The sequence below is a fragment of the Armigeres subalbatus genome, chromosome 2, assembly GCF_024139115.2.
Source record: "Armigeres subalbatus isolate Guangzhou_Male chromosome 2, GZ_Asu_2, whole genome shotgun sequence".
Taxonomy (NCBI): domain Eukaryota; kingdom Metazoa; phylum Arthropoda; class Insecta; order Diptera; family Culicidae; genus Armigeres; species Armigeres subalbatus.
In genome coordinates this window covers 331,605,358-331,623,087 of record NC_085140.1, presented here as the reverse complement: position 1 = coordinate 331,623,087, position 17,730 = coordinate 331,605,358, and the positions used below count along the sequence as shown (strand labels likewise).

General features: G+C 43.2%; 1 protein-coding gene across 1 annotated transcript in view; it reads right to left on the bottom strand.

Annotated features, from left to right (window-relative positions):
- LOC134212758 (stathmin) overlaps nt 1–9,345 on the bottom strand; it is a 208,089-nt gene extending 198,744 nt beyond the window's left edge. The window contains exons 1-2 of the mRNA XM_062690896.1: nt 9,080–9,345; nt 2,001–2,223 (exon numbers count right to left, since the gene is read on the bottom strand). Of these exons, the coding sequence (XP_062546880.1) occupies nt 2,001–2,037 (37 nt within the window). The 5' untranslated portion in view covers nt 2,038–2,223; nt 9,080–9,345. The remainder of the gene's footprint in view (nt 1–2,000; nt 2,224–9,079) is intronic.
- Between the last annotated feature and the right edge of the window lie 8,385 nt (nt 9,346–17,730).

Here is a 17,730-nt window from a genome sequence, read left to right as displayed (position 1 = left end):
AAATTGAATATCTTTCGGATACTTGATTTGTCCAATCTCCACATGTGCTTTACTATTGTATACCCACAGCCAAGCGAGTGCACATTGTTTATTAAACGAGAGGATCGCACTCCATGCCCCCCAGGAACTGTCTGGGCGGGACGGTATAGAATGCGAATTCAATCGCACTCTGCTGTGCCAAAGGCTTGCTTGGCTAAAGCATTTGATGAGTTTGATTGCCTTAACGTAAGCGGTCGCGTGTACTCAGACGACTAATGACGGTGAAAGACCGACACTTGATTACTAGAGAGTAGGAGGTTGAGGGTTCGAGTCCCTCCAAGACACGTGGATTCTTTTTCGCAAATTTCATATCAATTTGTCCATTTCGAAACATATGCTGTGCATATGCACAGCCAAGATATTTAACAAAAAAATGGTTTTCGTACGGCCGAGTTGCCGAATAATATGCAATTAATTGCTTTATTTTCAGTACCCAATTTTTTTTTTTCAATAATATGGCTCCGAAATAAATCAGTTTTTTTGCGTCCCAATATTAAATGACTCAAGCTTTAGAAGATAGTACGACTCAATACAATCGGCAACGGTCTAGGCGACGAATAAAGGATCACGATTGGAAGCTTGGAACATGGAACTGCAAGTCGCTAGGCTTCGCAGGTTGCGACAGGATAACCTACGATGAATTACATCCCCGCAACTTCGACGTCGTAGCGCTGCAAGAAATCTGTTGAGCCCCTGGAGTTGACCAGCTACCAGGAGAGCTGTTTAAACACGGTTGTGAGGCACTGACTAGATTGACTTGATTACCAAGGTTTGGGAGGATGAGGTTCTACCACAGGAGTGGATGAAAGGTGTCATGTGTCCCATCTACAAAAAGGGCGATAAGCTGGATTGTAGCAACTACCGCGCAATCACATTGCTGAACGCCGCCTACAAGATACTCTCCCAAATTTTATGCCGCCCACTATCTTTAGTGACCTTTGGATGCAGATAGTGACTTTTTAGTAAATAGGCTTAAAATAGTGACCAAGTCACTAAAAAGTAACTCGCTACTAGCCCTGTTAAGATATTTCTGAAGAAATCTCCATAGGATTTTCCGATGGAATTCCCTAAGGAACTCCTTGATGAATTCGTAAAAAAAATCCAAAACATTTCTAAACCAACTATGTGAATTTTCAAAACATAAAGGAATTTCAGAATCGAGATTTTGTTTAATATATGACATCCAATAAAGACTAGAAAATATCCAAAAATTCTTTTGAACATAGACTACAAACGTGAATTTCATTCACAACATTTTGCTATTCAAAAATAAAACCCCATGTAGAATGTAAATAGACCTTGCATCGAATATTAGTACTTGGATCCAGCATTTTATTTATTGAACTTTTACCTAAGCCTCAAAATTGTTAAGCAAATCCGCGCCAAATCTGAAAAATCCGTGAAACCCGCGTAGTCGTAAAAACCATGTATAGCAGTCTAATGAAAACATAATAATGTGCCAAATATTGCTTTTTATTGTTGAAATAATTCGAGGTGTAATATTTGATGGGACTCTACAGCTACCGTGGGGAGAAAGAATTCAAGTGAAAGAAGACAGTCTATTTACTCTACGACACTAATGCTAAAACCCACGGAGCAATTATTATTTTTTTGAATGTGAAAGCATTCAAGTTTCCTTGTTTGAATTTGAGGTCAAACATATCTCTAGCATTTGCAATAATTGATTACACTTCAAATCCAATCCAGTTTCCAAATTGGTTCACGAGTAATGTCTGTTGAACAATCAGCGAAAAATGTAGATAATCAATAAAAAGAAACGTTCAACTTAAATATAAATATTTGCAACAAAAGTCAAGCAATCCCCAATACGTTAACTTTTTCTTCCAGATATTGCTGCTCAAATTACTTTTTTGAAGTGCTCATTCCATCTTTGTTGCCTTGGAGCGAAATCAATTTCTCATTGCATTGTAATCGACTGTGACTGACTGTTGTTGACTCACCTTCAGCCGATTGAACTTGCTGGACTGCGTCGGACATGGCGATGAGCTCGGGATTCAAATTCAAACGACACAAAGTACACAGATCTGTTGTGGCTGCTGCTGCTGCTCTAATGTGGCACAACGGCACTTTAGTTGGCCAACCCACGCGGAATCACGCTAAATGCAATATATTTTTTTCAACAAGTTTCCTTAAACTTCTGGCTGTTTGAAGGCGGGCGATAGTCTGCAAAGAGAGAAAAAAAATGGAAATTCAGTCCTGATGTAGCGCTCAAGATTAAAACAATCCGCTCGAACGGTATTGATGTCCGTAAAGCATCTGCAAGGAAAGACTTTTGTGGTGGCTGAACTCAGGAAAGATCATTTACCGAAGCTCAAGATAGACTAAGATAGTCACATATAGGTATTTATCTTCCAAGCCGCTAGAGCTAGACCAGTCAAACCAGATGCCCTATTCCTCACCTAACTTAAACTACCTACTAGGCAACGAATCGCTTGTAAAGGGAAGGCGTTGGATTACAACTTCTTCGCTGTTGCCATTGGTTTGGTGGCGTGGTTGTCTCGTCGAAGATGGACTGCATGTTTGCTGCATTCGTGAAAGGAAAAGTGATCCAAATATGACTCATCGATGCACATTTCCTCACGAAGAAAGATCTGCACCAACGCAACGAGCTGTCGCCTGCCACTTTAGCCGATTGACTCGTCACGTAACAAAGACGAATAAATCAAATATTGGAGGAAAAGTCTACATCATCAGCAATCGCTGCAAATGGAAGTTGCGAAAAGATTGGTTGACTATCACGTTTGCTGCTTGTTTGAACTGGCGACGACGAGGGCGACGCATCGTCACACACTCTGGAGACAGGAAGAAATGCAGCAAGTGCGTTGACTTTTGCCCGTCTTGCACTCTCAATGCGCTTTATAAGGTAAAACCAGAAAAGTGAATCGATCGTTCGTTAGGTACTGCGGAGCTTGCGGAGTAGACATGGTCGGTGATTGGAAGTGTAGCTGCGCCGGATGAAAGCTCAATGTCTATGGTTAATGTGTATCGATTGCAGTGTTGTTGAGGTTTAAAAGTTTTAAACTAATTTGCAGATATGATATGCCGAAGCCACCATTTGATCTTTTGTGCATGGATAGGGTAACGGGAGGTAATGTTAGGCCTGGATGTAACTTTGGCTCACCACGCAAGTTAATAGAAAAAAATCAACAATAAAATAATACATCGTTTTGTAGAGAGATATTTATCAATGCTTCTTTAAAAAAGTGTATCAAGCATACTTTATTTACATTAGGGCAAACGATCCGATAGTCGTGGGTGTTCCTATAGTTGCGGTAGTACAGTGTGCGTTAAATCTACGAATCAGACGCAGCAACCCATTACGTCTAATGATAAAACGATATGTCAATATTCGAAGCAAGTGAAAACAGCATTGATTATCTTCAAAAACTGGTAAATATCTAGAAAATACCTTACTAAATTTTCACGGAATACATGGAATACATGCGACGGAAGCATTTTTCCAATAAAATAGATGGGGAATGCTTTTGCATATATATCCAAGGTAAGCGAAGTGAAATTTCGTTTAATTCTAGGAAAATTAATAGTGTTGGAACGTGCTTAGTTCCTCCACTATTGGATCATTTACCCTACGTAAGATTCATGAACTTCTTCAACTGATAAACGCAATAAACCTGCGTGAAAAGTCACTTTGACTCGGTTTATTAGCAATCACTTAAGTAGGCAGGAGGTGCAAGAGATTTTTCTTCTGCCCAATAAAGTAGTTTTTGGAATGGACTTACCTATTTTCGCACATTAGATGAACGGATAATAATCACACTATTTTAGTTTTTTGAACAATATTAGAACACTCATTGCCAAAATACAGTTGATAATTTTAACTTGGGCTGAAAAAGCATTCAACATCAGAGCTGAGATTAGAAAAAAATGGCCGAACATAAAGTCCATTTCGTATGAAACTTTTGATGGATTAAATAATAGATTGTGCACAATTATTGTTGTTTTTGACTACTTGGCGTAATAACCAAAAATAAGAAAGCCGTTTGGTGGCATAATTTCGGTTAGAACTTCAATAAATGAATATTTAAATCGATAAATGGCGCGGCCCTCCTATTTAAATCTATAAATGGGGCCCTCCCTAGCCTGCGGTAAGATGCGCGGCTACAAAGCAAGACCATGCTGAGGGTGGCTGGGTTCGATTCCCGGTGCCGGTCTAGGCAATTTTCGGATTGGAAATTATCTCGACTTCCCTGGGCATAAAAGTATCATCGTGTTAGCCTCATGATATACGAATGCAAAAATGGTAACCTGGCTTAGAAACCTCGTAGTTAATAACTGTGGAAGTGCTTAATGAACACTAAGCTACGAGGCGGCTCTGTCCCAGTGTGGGGATGTAATGCCAATAAGAAGAAGAAGAAGAAGAAGAAATGGCGCGGCAAATGCTGGGTAAAGCGTACCATTGGTACATCGCGTACCTGAAGGAATAAAATAGACCCTATTTCGCGGTCCTTAGCCTCTTACCAGCAACTCCTATCCCTACCTCCTCGTGACGCTGGCCGGGATACGAGCAACCTAAGGGGAGATCGGGTAACCAATCCCGATAAGAACTATGGTCGTATGCTAACAGGGAAGAGGGGGTTTGCTGCTATCCGGAGGTGAAAATCTTACTGAGCATCTGTTATCCATGTTAGGAGCGGCTCACAACAGCGTCTGTTCTCCATAAGGGCGGTTGTTCATCGTCCGAGTGCCAGCGAGGGACTCTACATAAGTGAAACTGTGCACCATGTTTCACCGGGAATAAAGAGGAATGATCGTCCGGAAATTTAGGGGGTTTGGTATCTAGCCCTGCAAGCCAGCCTTTAAAAATCAAAAGGGTTGTGTACAAGACACGACCGCCCGACGTAAAATACGTATAACAGTTTGGTGAAATGAAGAATCTAGCGCCAGTGCAAGAATACATATTTGCAGCAGCTCTCTACAACACGCGCTCGTTATTCTGCTACAAACGGCAACGTAATTCTGCTACGACGTCGTACTTTGAACAAATTCGTCTCGCCTCAATCTTCCTATGTTTAAAATGGTGGCCCTGAGAAGAATCGATTAATTCCCTATAATGCATATTTCGAATCACTAACGACCACACGACCCACGCCATAGGCTGGAATAACAAAACCAAATAAGAATCTTGAAAGAATTAAACTTGACTGCCACTGAAGCCATCCATGCGAATACATATTTGTAGCATCTCCCTCCGACGCTCGCTCGTGATTCTGCTACGGACGCCAGGCAACTTTATGGCGTCTCCAAGCGGTTAATTTGCACTTTGAAAAAAAATCGCCTCTCCTCAATCTTCCTTTGTATAGAATGGAGGCCCTGAGAAGAACCATCAATAAAGATGGCCCATTAGTCACGCCTCTTTGTTGTCCGGTATGACTGCAAATATTGTGTACCCGTCACACACTCACTAAAGGGGCGTGGTTATAGGTTTAACTTTATTGATTACAAGAAAGCAGCTCTTCAGCGCGTGCGAGCCATTTCGTTCGAGTTGTCGCGAAAAGCAAATCGTAGTCCCACCATCGGCTTTGGCTACTACCGGAAATTTTATACTCATCGATGGTGTGGTTCATGCGGTCGTTCGCGCTCATATTAAATTCTCTTGTCTGAAGTACTAACGATTGGCTACCATCAGAGAAAGTAGTAGGCGAGAAGAATTTTGTTCAAAGTAAAACTTAATTGCTTAGTGATGGCAGATTGTTTTCCATCGGTAACAGAATCACGAGCGCGTGTTATAGAAAGACGCTGCCGAAAATTATTCGCGTGGATAGCAGTAACAGTCAAATGAAATTTCTTTCAAGATTATAATTCTAGTAGGTAGCCTACTATTTGTTTAAGGTTTTATTTCTATCCATGCGAATACATATTTGCAGCTTCTCCTTCTGACGCGCGCTCGGACCGGCACTAATGCTATGATTCCGCTACCGATATCAAACAATTATGCTTTGTTCTATGAAACAAGTTCGTCTTATATCAACTTTCTCAATCACTTATCAATCACTGAATCATTGTTGAAAATTAAGTCCACAGCAAGAAGAGTAGTTAGGTGCTAGACAAACATTATATAATTGAGCTCAGAATCACGCTAGAATATTTCACTGAAAAATTTTCTAGTTCCTAGCGGTTGCACTATAGACAAACTATTTCAACTTAACCTTCCTCCCAAACATAATGGTGGTTCTGAGAAGAACCGATTCATTCCCACCGATGTGCCTCACCAACAACAACTACTGGACTGCGCGACAGCCATCTGATGATTTGGCTCTACGCACGCCGTTAATTGCCAGATCCAAAAATGCTGCTTGTAACACGGATGTAAAGATGCTGCTGTTGCCACAACCGCCACCACCATCGAACAAAAAAATTTCATCCGCACCACCACAGCCGTTGTCGCTGGGACCGCTTCTGGACGCCTTGGTCCGCTTTCCATGAAATCCAGAATGAAAATGACGCGCGCGCGCGAAACACGGGGCTTTTTATGGTGGATCAAAAGGCCCGTACCTTACTTCAATCTGATGTCCGTGTTGGGGATTGATTATTTCTGAATTTTTCACCCGGTTTGGAAAGAAATAACATTTTCAATAGTTTGCCGTTGATAATGAATAGTTTTAATACACATTGGTGGAAAGTTCCCGAATCTATTAATAACAAAATCTCGAAAATCCATCGAAAGATAAAGTCGCTATTACCGTTTGAAATCTTACATGATTTCGTGACGGTCCCCAATTTGGAAATTTTCATTTTACACCCTGTATCCGAGGCTTCCCCATAGACGTAGTTTACGTCAAAAATTCAACGACATATTTCTCAACTTGAAGATAACTGACATGGGACGCTTATGCGAAGAGGGGCAGTTTAGCGCTAGTAGCAGTAACTTATACATACTAAATAATAATAAAATTGCAATCATTTAGTATAAGTTACTGCTACTGGAGCTAGAGCTCCGTTATTAGTGAAATTCATACAACGAACTGTTAGGCAGAGTTGTAGATAAACCTTCGCACTATAATTCCACCATACAACTCATTTTGAAATTTAGCCTCTGGAGTAATGTGACCATACGTCCCGCGAAACGTCCCGCATTCAACTTATTTCTAGATAATGTCCCGCGAAATACAGAAAAATCGAATACATTATTAGCTATTACTTAGTAATTTAAAAGCAATTATTAGATTTGAAGAAAATTAATTTTGACTAAGACTAACGTTTTGTAAGGCAATCACATGGATCAAAGAAATCAAGATTAAAATGTTCTCCTGTAACTCAGACTAAATTATCTCTATAGTTTCTTTTACCCAAGCTTTATACCCTGGGAATCTTGTAAACAGATTGCTCCCATGTATTTCCTGCTGCGTAATTGCTTGGTTTTCGACACAGAACGTTCAAAGTTCTGCTCCATTTAAATGCCATGCGGGCCAAAATCTTGCGGCAAATCTACAGCAGTTAGAAGACGACTTTGTTGGGAAAAACTCAAATTCTTAAATCTCATCCAAAATTCAAATCAAGCGTGAGTCAAACACCACCCGACCCACAGAGAATCGTTCATGATTCGACTCGCGGTTTGCATCATTGCTTGATTTCTACGTATTATTCTTCGTTGAATTAATCGAATTTAACTTTCTTTGCTTACAACAATGGAAAATAAATCCATAGATAACATAAAATACGCTTTTATTGGGTTCTGGTGCTTTTTGGAGCGAAATCCTTTTTTGCGAATAAGCGGAACGATGCGATTCTGCATGTAACACTCAAGCACGATGCTCTCCCTACAGAATCGCAAGTGATCTGAAATGGGACGGAATTTTTGATATTCTGAGCAGATATCTATTTAGTCTCACCTGTATGGAAATAAATTGAAACAAAAACCGTGGACCATATTCCTGAAGGCGAAAGCTTCAACCAGAATAGACTTTTAGAAAAATATGATCTAATTAATTCATAATCACAGCATCTTGGAAGTTATTATACTTTTGTTAGGTATTTTAGAAAGAGTTATTTAGGTTGTTTGGAAAATAATGTTCGAGGTTCGATATCATCGCTTAAAAAAATTTCTAACAAAATTCTATACACTATACACGATCAACAGCTGAACGTCATTTAACTGCAATTCGATAGTTGCAACAGTTTTGCAGATATCGGCCAGGGAACCGCTAAACTTCTAAATTATACGAAGTTCCATGGCAGCTACCTTTACACGTTTGAACAAAATATATTTTAGTTACTAGAAAAAGATTGTCGCTTCGGTTCCCTTTGTTCTGCTGTCCGGAACATGCTGGGTACCAAGCTGTCAAATCGTTTGGATTTTCCTTCTTTGACATTTAGCTCCCCTATCCTCGTCAGCAAACGATGTTCCGGACAGCGACAATCTTTATCTGGTAACTAAAATATCTTTTGTTTGAACGTTTGAAGAAAGCTTTGACTTCTAAAATGAGTTGTCGTTTATCGAACAGTAAGCAAACTAAGCCTTTATAACAAATAAAAAATTGATAGATTCGATTTAAGCGTATAACTAAAACATATTAAACCATGAACTTTTTTTTGTCCCGCGCTCGCACAAAATTTATCTGGTCACATTACTCTGGAGTGAATTATTGACAAAATACTAAATGATCGATAACATCGTTGCCGGAATTAAGCATAATGGTGGCAATAGTATACATATTCATCACTGATCAGGGATCAGAGACAGTTTTACTCATGAAAACACATGAAATGTACGTATCGAAATACCCGAAAGTCTGCCTTGTTTTGTTGTTTTCCATTTCCAAATGAATCCATCTGCTCTTCACAAGCTGGTTAAACGCCTGGTTCTTGTTGTTGGTTGATAAACACAGAAAAGAGGCAGAAAGAACCATCTGAAACAAGATGGGTCCCCTCCCCACCGCTGCTTCATGACGGGCATTGTTCGACCCTTGCGCAGGGATCACCAGTGAGCGACAACAAAGAGCAATTTTAGACGTTTCAAACACCCAACCCAAGCTAATCGAACGAATGTTTATTTGCTTACCACTAATCGTTGTAAAATCCTTTGAAACCGCCAAAATGAATATTTATTTAAAACAAACACTGGGAATGAACACAGAACTCCACTAAAAACGGAAATTTAAAATTAACCAAGTTAAAATTCAAAGCACTTTGCTGCTAAAAACCGGTAGCAGATGTGTGGATTATAACAATTTTAAAACGGCACTGCACTAATGAATAAACCGCGATCAACGCAAATTATAATCGACCGATTGTCGCACGCTTCGAAACGAAACTGAAACTGAGTGAACCGAGCGGGTTGCGCAGGAATAAAAAAGTTTAGGTGCCTTCGTTCTTCTGCTGATGATGGGTCGCCTCGCCTGTGTCCGGCAAGGGGGGAGAAATGGGATCAGAAAAAAAGAAACAACAAACTGCGCTGCAAACTCTCTTTCCGATGCTCTCCAGAGCAACGCAACACAAAGCCTGCTGATGCAGTTGTGCTGACTGCTGCCTCTGATGCGTAGTGGCGTATGTAGGGGAGAACGGCGATGGGTTTAATTCATTCAAGCAGATTTCGTCGGTAGAACTGTGGTAAGTCGCGCGCACTTCTCCAGTATAAATAATTGGAAATCGTTAAATTACATATTGTGATGCGTTTGATTACTTTGATATTACTGGCTGGTCCGAAAAGGCACAACGAACCCTAAACCTCTATATACACCCACTAAAACGTTCATGTAATGGATCGATCCCGGCCTCCCTGGACCTCAGATGTTCTTGTCCTGGGTGGGGTGTTCATTATCATCCGCAGGAATTTGTTTTGGACCCGTTGTAATTCGAAATGGTGGGTTTTGGCGCAGCTCTCCTAGACCGGCATGCCGTATTCGATCACAAGGAGGATGATTTGCTTGTAGACAGCAAGCTTATTTTTCAGGAACAATGACGACCGACGGTTGATTAAAGGGTACAGTAGTTTCAACAAGACGTTACACTTTTTACCGTCTTGTCAACCTATTGGCCAATGAGGTGCCAATGAGGATGTTTCTACAGTCCCCAGGCGGAACATTTTTAGGGGATTTCGAGTTGGGGAAAATGATGACCTGGGTCTTCGCCGCCTTGATACAGATCTTCCAGCTGGTGATGTACTCTGTCAGTGCATCCAGGCCTCGTTGGAGTTTTGCCACTAGCGCTCTGATTACTCTACCGTTGACGATGGAGGTATCATCTGCGAACAGAGACAGAATGCCGCCTTCTGGACGTTCTGGCCTGTCGGAGAACAGATCTGCCCTGGGGGACACCTGCGACAATGTTGTGCGCATTGGAGCTCGCTCCGCTGATTGAGACCTGGTATGTTCTTGCCGACATGTAATTGTTAATGATTTTCCCCAGGTAGCTGGGAAGATTGTAGCGTTGTAGTTTGAACATCAGATAATCATGCCATTGCCATACCCAAGTAACCCAACAAACATTGAAAGTCTATAAAGGGCTTATTTAGCTAAAGAATGGCTTCTTCAGTTAATAAAATAGCTTATTCAGCTTACATTGTTAGTTGGGTACATTGTCGAATGCCTTCCCAACATCGAGTAAGGCCATGGCGGATGTTTCTGAGACAAACTTGTTCCGTCTGAGGACGTTGGTAACTCGAGTCAGTTGGTGTACGGTTGACCGACAGCGTCGGAAATCAAACTGCTCCTCGAGCAAGATGTTGAGATTTTCAGTAACTCAAGTAACCAGTGCACGGTGTGTTTGTCCGAAGAGGCTTATTTTCAAAAAATCAGTATCTCTAAAACACTCACTACACGAAAGTATAGATTTTCCACTTTCACGTAGGTGCATTTTTAAAATGTTCTATCGGGGGTCATTTTTTCATATACTTTTGGGGGGGTTAAATCGACTATCATTTGAGGTTTCTATGGAGTTTGCACCAAAAATAGTGAAGAAAATAAAAATTGTTCTGGATCCCCCAATAGAACATTTTACTTTACCCACCATATAAAGAGGAGAGCATGTACTTTCACGTGGTGGGTGTTTCAGAGATACTGATTTTTGAAAAATAATGTTTCCCCATAGACACACCGTGAGTGATGAATAGCTTTTTCGAATAGCTTGGATAACCCTGAGAGAAGGCTGATGGGATGATAACTTTTGGGGGAGGGAGGATCCTTCCCAGGCTTACGGATGGGGATGACTATCCCTGACATCCAGGACGATGGAAAGTAGCTGAGCCGGAGACACTGATTAAAGATCAGCGAAAATTGCTCAAAGGACGAAGCATTCATGTGTTTGAGCTAGAGATTATCAAGCAATCCTTAAAGTCATTATTGACTATTGGGATCAAAGGTAGAATATTCCATATGGACCGAAGCTTGGATTTTAGTATTTTGATTATTTTCCAGATCGGCTTAGCATAGTCTGGGAGAGTGTGGATCTTATTCGAGAAATCGTTATTTTTTAGGTCCACCATTCTGGCCTTGATCATTTTTGTGATCCGATTGCACCGTGCCTTAAGCTCAGGCAGTCCAATACGAGGACATTCCGCAATCGAATTAAATCTTTAGAGAGTGTCAGGGTGTTGCTTAAGCGTAATTACCTACCGAGCCGTCGGTATATGTTGTTCTCAGGCCACCGAGATCGCCTCCTCGATGGAACGCAGCTGCCGATTAATTGTTTCAGGCGTTACCAGCCGCGCCTCGTAGTCAATGTTGGCGTCCACGCACCTTAGGAACCAACCCCAGTCGATTCGATGATAGTTTCTCTGGGCAGCTGATGCCGATTAACCGAGGAGCCCACTTCCACTACCACCGGATAGTGTTCCGAGCTGAGCTCTTGGTAGACGACTTGTAGCGAGATGTGGTCGTTCATGTTTTCAGCGTTGTGTTGTACATAATTTCGGTTAAAAAATACTTAAATAAAAAGCAACAAATCCGAAAGCTCCTCCAGGAAGTCCTCCAAAAAGTCAAGAAATTCCTCTGGAAGTTCCTTCGGTAGTTCCTCCAGGAATTCTTTCGGAAGTTCCTCCGGAAGTTACTCCAGAAGTTTTTCCTTGAATTCCTCCGCAGGTTTCTCCAGGAATTCCTCCAGAAAGTTCCTCCAAGAATTCCTTCGGAAGGTCCTTCAGAAATTCCTTCGTAAGTTCCTCCAGGAATTCCTCCGCAAATTCCTCCAAGAATTTCTTCGAAAGATTCTTCATAAATTCCTTTGGAATTTCCTTCAGAAATTTCTTCATAAGTTCCTCTGAAAATTCCTCGAAAAGTTTCTTCAGAAATTCCTCAAAAGTTTCTCCAGGAATTCCTCCGGATGTTTCTCCAGGAATTCCTTCGGAAGTTTCTCCAGGAATTCCTCTGGAAGTTTCTCCAGGAATTCCTTTGGAAGTTTATCCAGGAATTCCTCCAGAAGTTCCTCCAGGAATTGTGCTGACGAAAGTGGTCACTTTGACACCGATGGCCTCGATGATGCTCAGTTGGAAGCTTGGTAGCAGGCGGTCGGCCGGTCGAGTCGCACGATACGAATGTCCGGGATGTGTACGCTCACCTCCGGTTTTAGGTGCGTTTCGGTGATGAACGTCACGTCGATCTCCTTCTCCTAGAGGAAATAAGCCAAGTTCGATGTTTTTGTTCTTGAGCGAGCAAGCGTTCCAGTTGACCAGGCGCACCCTAGCAGCCGTTTTCAATAATGAACATGCCATCAGTGAAAACCTGGTCGAAACGGGTTTTGCAAATGCGGAGTCGAGTGTAGAGCGGAGTAGATTCTTCCGATGGTACAGTTTTGTTCTCCGACTGCCGATGAAACCTAGGAGGAGGGAGCGGGGGCCATTCGCTGGTGGATGGTGCCGATGATGCAATAGAAAATAACGCCAACGCGACGTAGAAAAAACGTAAACAGTAAGAAAACATTAGCGAATTTATGATACAGTATTATTTATTATTTATTCAGACTAAGGCCGAAGTGGCCTGTGCGTTATATAAGAGTCTTCTCCATTCGGCTCGGTCCTTGGCTACACGTTGTCAACCACGCAGTCTACGGAGAGTCCGTAAGTCATCTTCCACCTGATCGATCCATCCGCCCGTCGGATCGTTGTCGAGGACCATTTTCACCGGGTTACTGTCCGACATTCTGGCTACGTGCCCGACCCCCGCAGTCGTCCGATTTTCGCGGTGTAAACGATGGATGGTTCTCCCAGCAGCTCATGCAACTCGTAGTTCATTCGCCTCCTCCACGTACCGTCCGCCATCTGCACCCCACCATAGATGGTACGCAGCACTTTCCTTTCGAAAACTCCAAGGGCGCGTTGGTCCTCCACGAGCATCGTCCAGGTCTCGTGTCCGTAGAGGATTGCCGCACCGGTCTAATAAGCGTTTTGTAGATACAGTAGACGTTCGATAACTGCAAGTCATTTAACTGCAATGCTTTTTAACTGCAATTCGATAGTTGCAACAGTTTTGCAGTTATCGGACCGCTAAACTTCAAACTGATGTCAAAGTCAATGACAGCTGCATTGCGCTGCACATTTAGATGCACTTTTATTGCATCTGACGTCGATTGACAACCGTTTGACGTCTAGAATGCGTTGCAGTTATCGAACGGCATTCGTTAACTGAAAAGTAAACATTTTGCAGTTATCGAACGGCTACTGTAGTCAGTTTGGTACGGCGGCGAACTCTATTCGATCGGAGCGTCTTGCGGAGTCCAAAGTATATACGATTTCCAGCCACTATACGTCTCCGAATGTCTCTGCTGGTATCATTTTCGGCAGTCACCAGTGAGCGCAAGTACACAAATTCATCTACCACCTCGATTTCGTCACCACCGATGCAAACTCGAGGTGGGTGGCTCAAATTGTCTTCTCTTGAACCCCTTCTTATCATGTACTTCGTCTTCGACGTTTTGATGACTAATCTAATCCGCTTAGCTTCCCTCTTCAGTCTAATGTAGGCTTCCTAACTATGTCGTCGGCGAAGCCAAATAGCTGGATGAACTTATTGAAAATAATACCACTTGTGTTAATCCCTGCTCTTCGTATTACTCTTTCCAAAACGATGTTGATTAGCAGGCGCGAAAGACCATTACCTTGCCGTAACCCTCTGCAGGTTTCGAAGGGACTCGAGAATGCCCCTGAAACTCGAACTACGCACATCACCCGATCCATCGTCGCCTTGATCAACCGTATCAGTTTATCCGGAAATCCGAGTTCGTGCATTAGCTGCCATAGCTGGTCCCGCTCGATTGTATCATATGCGGCTTTGAATTCGATGAATAGATGATGTGTGGGAACGTTGTATTCGCGGCATTTCTGCAGTACTTGGGGAATGGCGAACACCTGGTCCGTGGTGGAGCGTTCGCCCATAAAACCCGGCTGGTACCGCCCCACGAACTTCCTTGCAATTGGTGCTAGTCGACGGCCTAAAATTTGGGAGAGTACCTTGTAGGCGGCGTTCAGCAATGTGATTGCGCTGTGGGACACACGACACCTTCCATCCACTCCTGCGTCAAAACTTCATCCTCCCAAATCTTGGTAATGATACAGTGTAGCGCTCTAACCAGTGCCTCACCACCGTGTTTAAATAGCTCCCCTGGTAGTTGGTCAACCCCAGGGGCTTTGTTGTTCTTCAGCCGACCAATCTCCTCTTGGATGTCCTGGAGATCCGGAGCCGGTAAAATTATGTCCTGCACGTTCTCCCAGGTCCATCACCATATCGCCATCGCCATACACATATCAGGCTGTGGCACGTGGCCCTTGCGTGAACTTTCGTGCGTTATTAGCGCGGTACAGTTGCTTCGTCTCTTCACGGTCTCGATCTTCCTGCTGGCGCTTTTTTCTCCGGAAAATCGAGTTTTGTCTGTTCCGCGCCCGTTCATATCTCGTCTCGTTCGCCCTCGTGCGGTGTTGCAGCAATATCGCCCATGATGCATTCTTCTCTTCCACTAACTGCTCACATTCGCCGTCATACCAGTCGTTTCTCTGATCCGGGGACACCGTCCCAAGTGCAGCGGTTGCGGTGCTACCAATGGAGGATCGAATATCTCTCCAGCCATCTTCAAGAGACGCTGCGCCTAGCTGCTCTTCTGTTGGGAGTGCCACTTCCAGCTGCTGCGTGTATCCTTGGGCTAGTCTTCCGTCTTGTAGCCGCCCAATGTTGAGCCGCGGCGTCCGACTTCGAAGGAGGAGGAGAAGGAGAAGAATTTACCGTCAATTAGAACGTGGTCGATTTGGTTTTCCGTTACTTGATTAGGTGATTTCCATGTGGCCTTGTGAATATTATTGCGGGGGAAGTCCGAAGAAAGTGCTTCGGACTACCATTTCGCGGGAGGCTGAAAAGTTTATGCATCGTTGGCCGTTGTCGATCGATACGGTATGCAGATTGCCGGTCCGATGGCCGGTCTATACATTTCCTCCCTTCCTACTTGTGTGTTCATGTTGCCAATGACGATTTTGACGTCCCGCAGTGAGCATCCATCGTTTGTCTGCTCCAGATGTGCGTAGAACGCTTCTTTCTCGTCGTCGGGTCTCCCTTCGTGTGGGCAGTGCACGTTGATGATGCTATTAGTTGAAGAAACGGCCTTTTATCCTCAGCATGCACATCCTTGCGTTGATTGGCTGCCACCCAATCACACGTTGGCGCATCTTTTTTCCCAGCACTATGAAGCCGGATTCCAGCTCGTTGGTGGTGCCACAGCTTTGATAGAAGGTAGCCGCTCGATGCCCACTTTTCCACACTTCTGTCCTGTCCAGCAGATTTCGCTACTGCGTCGAAGTTGTGGGGATGTAATTCATCGTAGATCATCCTGTCGCAACCTGCGAAACCTAGCGAATTGCAGTTCCATGTTCCATGCTTCAAATCGTGATCCTTTATTCGTCGCCTAGCCGATTATATCGAGTCGCATTATCTCTTATATTGTTCGTAATTATTGGTTTTTCAGGCGGCTTATTGGGCCTGCGCAAACCTCCTGTCTTGTCGGAGGGCCGTCGTGTCAGGTCTGTTTTGTGTTTTGTGACACCAGGACTTGGGCTTGTGCGCTTTGAGCGGCACACGGTCGCTTTGGCAGGGCCTACTTGGGGTTACCTGCAGCTTTTTATAGGAATTTAACAGGACCCACTGTCAAACCCCACCACATCCTAGGCAAGCCCCACAACTCGCAGATGGCCTGGGGAGGGATCGTCAAGCCCTTGGACATAGTCCCTGCTGCTCCCCTGCCCTGATGAAAGTCATGACATAAAAGCTTTTATTATTTTTCCTTTTATTTATTCTTCTTTATTTCATGTGCAGTTCTTTGACTTTCAGCTTTTCATTTAATCATTACCCTTGACGCAAGAAGGCTTTGGTGTTTTCAAGATTAGATTAACGACTTTAAATTTGGCATTGCATATAAGTTGTGCCAAATGGCAATTAATTTGGAATCATATGTAAATTATGCCAAATGGCCTTTATGCCAAACGGCCTTCAATCAATCGCATACAAATTATGCAAAAAGTAATGTGATCAGACGTCTGCATTTTTCAACTTCGGCTTACAAATTTATTCCAATTTAGACAGACCTACAAATATATTTTTTTTTTGCTAAAATCTATGCGCAATGCACTTTTGGAGGATTCATTTTCAAATCAGTGACGCAATGAAGATAGGCGTCCCGCGTTTCGCAGGACACTTGCTGGTCACATTAGCCAAAAGGCCATTATGGCAAACGGCCCTTATGCCAAATGGCCATTATGCCAAACGGGGTACCACCCGGGTGATGTGCGTTGTTCGAGATTTAGAGGTACTCTCGAGTCCCTTTGAAACGGGCAGAGGGTTACGGCAAGGTGATAGTATTTTGTGCCTTTCGCTTTGGAAGGAGTAATATGAAGGTCAAGGATTGACACGAGTGGTACAGTTTTCACAAAATTGGCCCAGCCTTTTGGTTTCGCTGACGAATTTGATATTATGGCACGTATCTTTGAGAAGATGGAGGAAGCCTAAGCCTACATTAGACTGAAGAGCGAAGCTAAGCGGTTCAGACTAGTCATCAACATGTCGAAGACGAAGTACATGATAGGAAGAGATTCATGAGAAGACAACGTGAGCCACCCATCACGAGTTTGTATCGGTGGTGACGAAATCGAAGTGGTTGAAGAATTCGTGTACTTGGGATCACTGTGTGACCTCCGACAAATTAGGAAACACATCGTGGCTGGGTACCGTACATACTTTGGACTCCGCAAGACGCTTCGATCGAGTAGAGTTCGCGGCCGTACCTATCTGACTATCCACAAAACGCTCATTAGACCGGCAGTCCTCTACGGACACGAAACCTGTACGATGCTCGTGGAGGACCAGGAGTTGGATCACTTGGAGTTTCCGAAAGGAAAGTGCTGCGTACCATCTATGGTGTGGCGTGATGCCGATAGAGGACGGTACCTGAAGGAGGCAAATGAACCACTAGTTGCATCTGCTGTTGGGACTTTGGGAGAACTATCCATCGTTCACATCGGACGACTGCGGTGTGCCGGGCACGTAGCCAAAATGCCGGACAGTAAACCGCTGAAAATGGAGACGACTTTTATGTATTATTAAGGTCACTGTGGCCTTAGTCTGAGTAAATAATAAATAATAACTCGGCATCCTTCTGCTAGTTCTCTATACAAAACTATTAAACTTTATGACCATGGTACAACAAATAATATGATCAAATCAAGTCTAAATTAAAAACGTTATGGGG